General features: G+C 49.8%; 1 protein-coding gene across 7 annotated transcripts in view; it reads left to right on the top strand.

Annotated features, from left to right (window-relative positions):
- The window catches only part of LOC139389993 (cell adhesion molecule 4), a 140,435-nt gene that overhangs the window by 115,612 nt on the left and 19,823 nt on the right, over window positions 1–5,000 (top strand). For all 7 annotated transcript variants that reach the window (XM_071137110.1, XM_071137091.1, XM_071137101.1 and 4 more), the window contains exons 2-3: window positions 1–81; window positions 3,630–3,917. The exon at window positions 1–81 is cut by the window's left edge and continues 66 nt beyond it. In XM_071137110.1, coding sequence (XP_070993211.1) covers window positions 1–81; window positions 3,630–3,917 — 369 coding nt within the window. The remainder of the gene's footprint in view (window positions 82–3,629; window positions 3,918–5,000) is intronic.

Raw genomic sequence — 5,000 nt, 5'->3', positions numbered from 1 at the left:
GTCGTCTGCAGAACTATGACGGCTCCATTGTGGTTATCCAGAACCCTCGCAGACAGACCCTCTTCTTCAACGGCACACGAGGTGTGTGTCTGTGTGTGTGTGTGTTATGCATGCTTGTGTTTGTTTTGCATGTATATGTGTGTGTATTTAGTATGTGTATGTTTATGCGTGTGTGTTTGTGTGTTCATGTATGTGTGTGTGTGAGAGAGAGAGACAGTGAGGTTTCAACATTCATCTCTGTGGTCAGGGTTTGAAAAACCAGTCAGCCCCAAGAAGCCACCAGATCAATGTGGTTGTGAGGGAGGTCAACCTATTGAACCCATTAGCTGGCCTGTTTAGTTTTAACAAGGTCTCAGTTCATTATGGAGGAGTACATTCTAGGACTTCTAAACTGCATACTCCCGTCCCTACCTCATTACGCAATAACAACATGGATCAGACCTCTTCTGCCAGATGAAAGCAGTATATTGAAGCCTTCCAACTAGCCCTCCCTGTCAGATCAGGACTACCGGTTCACACTATTAAGTATTTAGTGCCGCTTGCTCCCTGGGGAGGAGAACCCTTTTTCCATCTGAAAGCATAATGGACCTTAACAGGACAGAGTCAGAGAGAGAAGGGGGGAGAAAGAGAAGGGGGAGAGAGAGGTTAGGTATTGTAGGGTATGAGTTTACCTCTCTCTCACACTCTACTCTCTCTCACACACACACAGATGCACATACACACACACACACACACACACACACTGCAGGGCGATTCCAAATCTACCCATTACCATTAGTGCAGGGAGCAGGGTAACCCATGGTGTTTCTGGGAGCCCTCCGTGCTGAACCATTCCCCTCTATAACTGTAGAAAGGTCCTGCACTGTTAGGTAAAGGGAATGAGGCTGTCCAGCTACAGCACTAAACCAATGGGCTCTGATGAAGCTTGTGTCTCAGATGGCACACTATTCCCTTTATAGTGCACTACTTTAAACCAGGGGATCCGGTCCCCATAGAGATCTGGTCAATATTAGTGAACTATATAGGGAATCGGGTGCCGTTATGGACACACACAAGGTATTTTATTAGGCTGTCCAGCATAGAAACAGACTATAGGAACTGTAATAGTTCAAGAGGACTCTGTGGAGGACCATCTATCTCCTCTAGCTCTGACTGCCTGTGGATCCCATCTATCTCTTCTAGCTCTGACTGCCTGGCATGCAAATGAGCTGGGACAAAAGGTGATATTGGACTTGAACAAAGCTGTGACATTTAGTTGCCATTTAGTGAAAGTGGGAAAAAAATGTGTTTTTCTGTCGGGAATCACTCCACATTCAGGGAGCTTTGTGAAATAGTATTCTAAGGCAAATGTAGACTGTTTTTCTCTCTGTCTACAATATATTCCTCTGTGTTTCACACAGACACACAACACACACACTAATCCTCTGATATAATGAATGATGGTGTGGAATGGTGATCACACCAGGGAAGAGAGAAGGAATTCTCCCTCTGCAGAAGCAAACACAAAATAGCAGCGAGAAAGGGACTAATAAGAAGAGAGGAGAGGGAGGTAGAGAGGGAGGTAGAGAGGAAAGACAGGGAGGTAGACATGGAGGTAGAGAGGGAGGTAGAGAGGAAAGACAGGGAGGTAGAGAGGGAGGTAGAGAGGAAAGACAGGGAGGTAGAGAGGGAGCTAGAGAGGGAGGTAGAGAGGGAGGTATAGAGGAAAGACAGGGAGGTAGAGAGGAAAGACTGGGAGGTAGAGAGGGAGGTAGAGAGGAAAGACAGGGAGGTAGAGAGGAAAGACAGTGAGGTAGAGAGGGAGGTAGAGAGGGAGGTAGAGAGGAAAGACAGGGAGGTAGAGAGGGAGGTAGAGAGGAAAGACAGTGAGGTAGAGAGGGAGGTAGAGAGGAAAGACAGGGAGGTAGAGAGGAAAGACAGTGAGGTAGAGAGGGAGGTAGAGAGGAAAGACAGTGAGGTAGAGAGGGAGGTAGAGAGGAAAGTCAGGGAGGTAGAGAGGAAAGACAGTGAGGTAGAGAGGGAGGTAGAGAGGAAAGACAGGGAGGTAGAGAGGAAAGACAGTGAGGTAGAGAGGAAGGTAGAGAGGGAGGTAGAGAGGAAAGACAGGGAGGTAGAGAGGGAGGTAGAGAGGAAAGACAGGGAGGTAGAGAGGAAAGACTGTGAGGTAGAGAGGAAAGACAGGGAGGTAGAGAGGAAAGACAGGGAGGTAGAGAGGGAGGTAGAGAGGAAAGACAGTGAGGTAGAGAGGGAGGTAGAGAGGAAAGACAGGGAGGTAGAGAGGGAGGTAGAGAGGAAAGACAGGGAGGTAGAGAGGAAAGACTGTGAGGTAGAGAGGGAGGTAGAGAGGAAAGACAGGGAGGTAGAGAGGAAAGGCAGGGAGGTAGAGAGGGAGGTAGAGAGGAAAGACAGTGAGGTAGAGAGGGAGGTGGAGAGGAAAGACAGGGAGGTAGAGAGGGAGGTAGAGAGGAAAGACAGGGAGGTAGAGAGGAAAGACAGGGAGGTAGAGAGGGAGGTAGAGAGGAAAGACAGGGAGGTAGAGAGGGAGGTAGAGAGGAAAGAGAGGGAGGTAGAGAGGAAAGACAGGGAGGTAGAGAGGAAAGACAGGGAGGTAGAGAGGGAGGTAGAGAGGGAGACAGGGAGGTAGAGAGGGAGGTAGAGAGGAAAGAGAGGGAGACAGGGAGGTAGAGCGGGAGGGAGGTAGGAAAGACAGGGAGGTAGAGAGGGAGGTGGAGAGGAAAGACAGGGAGGTAGAGAGGGAGGTAGAGAGGAAAGACAGGGAGGTAGTGAGGGAGGTAGAGAGGAAAGACAGGGAGGTAGAGAGGGAGGTAGAGAGGAAAGACAGGGAGGTAGAGAGGGAGGTAGAGAGGAAAGAGAGGGAGGTAGAGAGGAAAGACAGGGAGGTAGAGAGGAAAGACAGGGAGGTAGAGAGGGAGGTAGAGAGGGAGACAGGGAGGTAGAGAGGGAGGTAGAGAGGAAAGAGAGGGAGACAGGGAGGTAGAGAGGAAAGAGAGGGAGACAGGGAGGTAGAGCGGGAGGGAGGTAGAGTCGAAAGAGAGGAGACAGGAGAGGGAGAGGGAGGAAGAGAGGAAAGAGAGGGAGGAAGAGAGGGCGGTAGAAATGAAAGAGCGAGGTTGTGCAGTCAGTCGATACAAAGTGTGTTTGGGAAGGTTTATGAGACAATGGCCATCGAGTCCCTGTCACACTCTGACGGTTATTAGCATTATTTGTTATCATGATTTTCTCACAATAGATGTTTCCCTTTCTCTGACATCAAAAGAAACATAGTTTTGCTGTCCTATGTCCATTCTCTGGGTTGTCTTTCTTCTCACTGCCTCTGTGGTTCTTATGATACTATGGCCTTGGTCAGGAGGTCACAGTGGATTGTTAGATTAACTATGTTTAATTCTTCTTCTCCTCCTTCACTATCCCCCTTTCAATTCCTCTATTCACTCTCCTCCTTGTTACTCCCCCGGTCCTCTTTTCTTTTGGCCTTGCTTTTCTTTCCATATATTTACGTTTATCTCCAATTGTGGTTTTCCTATTGTGTCTTGACCCCCCCCCCCCCCCCCCCCCCCCCCCCCCCCCCCCCGATGCTGTCTGTCTCCCTGTCTCCCGCCTTCCCTCCCCAGCGTTGAAGGACGACCGTTTCCAGATGGTTCTCTTCACTCCCCGTCTGGTGCGCATCACCCTCACCAACGTGAGCGTGTCGGACGAGGGCGGCTACTTCTGCCAGCTCTACACCGACGACACCCACCACCAAGTGGCCACTCTGTCCGTGTCCGTCCCTCCTGACACCCCCACGGTGGAGGTGAGGCAGGAGGCCGTGGAGGGGGGCGAGGTGGAGCTCACCTGCCTGTCGCCGCGCAGCAAGCCCCCCGCCACGCTGCGCTGGATCAGGGACCGCCGGGAGATACCAGGTCTGTCCATCCTTTGAAGATCTATCACTATGTCGCTCTGTCATTCTATCTATCAGTATCTGTCTGTCTGACTCTGTCTTTGTTCAGTCATACCTCTCTCTCTGCCTCTCTCTCTGTTCACTTCCTGCATTCCCTATCTATCCGCCTGCCTGTCCCTGTGTCAGTCTATCTATCTTTCTCAAACTCCATCATACTCTCTCCTTTTCTGTCCAGCCTTCTACCTACCTCCCTCTTTACTCCCCATCTGATAAGACTTCCATCCAGCTATCACTCTGTTTACCATTTTATCTGTCCTTCTGTCCATCTCTTTCTGTCTGTTTGTCTATCCCTCTCTCTGTGCGTCTGTCCCGCTGTTTACCCTCTGCCTGTCCTGTTATACCCTCCACCTCTCTCTTTTTTCCCTCTTTCTTTTGTGTCTCTTGTTCCTATCCCATCTCTCTATCTTAATCTCTAACTCAGCACTCTGTCCTTTCCCTCACTCCTCTTCTCTTCACCCCTCTTCCTCTCCTCTTCCTCTTCTCTCTCTCTCTGTCTCCTACTTCCATGCCATGTTCACAAAGATGTCTGTCCCCTGATGTGACAAGGTTACGTAGGAAGCGTCGTGGGCTGACAGCCCAGTTTTCTGCTCTGCTCTGTAGTGCTGTGGAGCGGGCCCTGCCCTGAGTCAAATACAGTGTAACATTAAAGGTTAGGCTCCAGATCCTGATGGATAGAATGTCTCAGTAATTAAGACAGTATCTCCCCGTCCTCATCTTACGCTTCAATTGGGCCTGCATCAGTTCACTCAGCTGAAATAATTGAAAACTCAGCATGGTGTTAGTTATTGTCATATTTTCACGTGACCGCGAGGCCTTAGTTTTGGCCACCACCATCCCTCCTCTTCCTCCTCCTCACCTTCCGCTGCCTCATTTGGAGTCTTTTCAAATATTTTTAATCGCATCTCACGCTCTCTTTATCTTCCTTTTATGTTTGAGCCTGTCCAGATCCCTCTCTCCTCTTCTCCTTGTCATCAATCATGCCCGTCTCACTCTCTCCATGTGTCCTTCTCCCTTCTCTCTTCTCTCTTTCTTCTTTCGCCAGCTC

This window comes from Oncorhynchus clarkii, chromosome 3 (assembly GCF_045791955.1).
Source record: "Oncorhynchus clarkii lewisi isolate Uvic-CL-2024 chromosome 3, UVic_Ocla_1.0, whole genome shotgun sequence".
NCBI lineage: Eukaryota > Metazoa > Chordata > Actinopteri > Salmoniformes > Salmonidae > Oncorhynchus > Oncorhynchus clarkii.
This window is presented reverse-complemented; position numbering and strand designations above follow the sequence as displayed.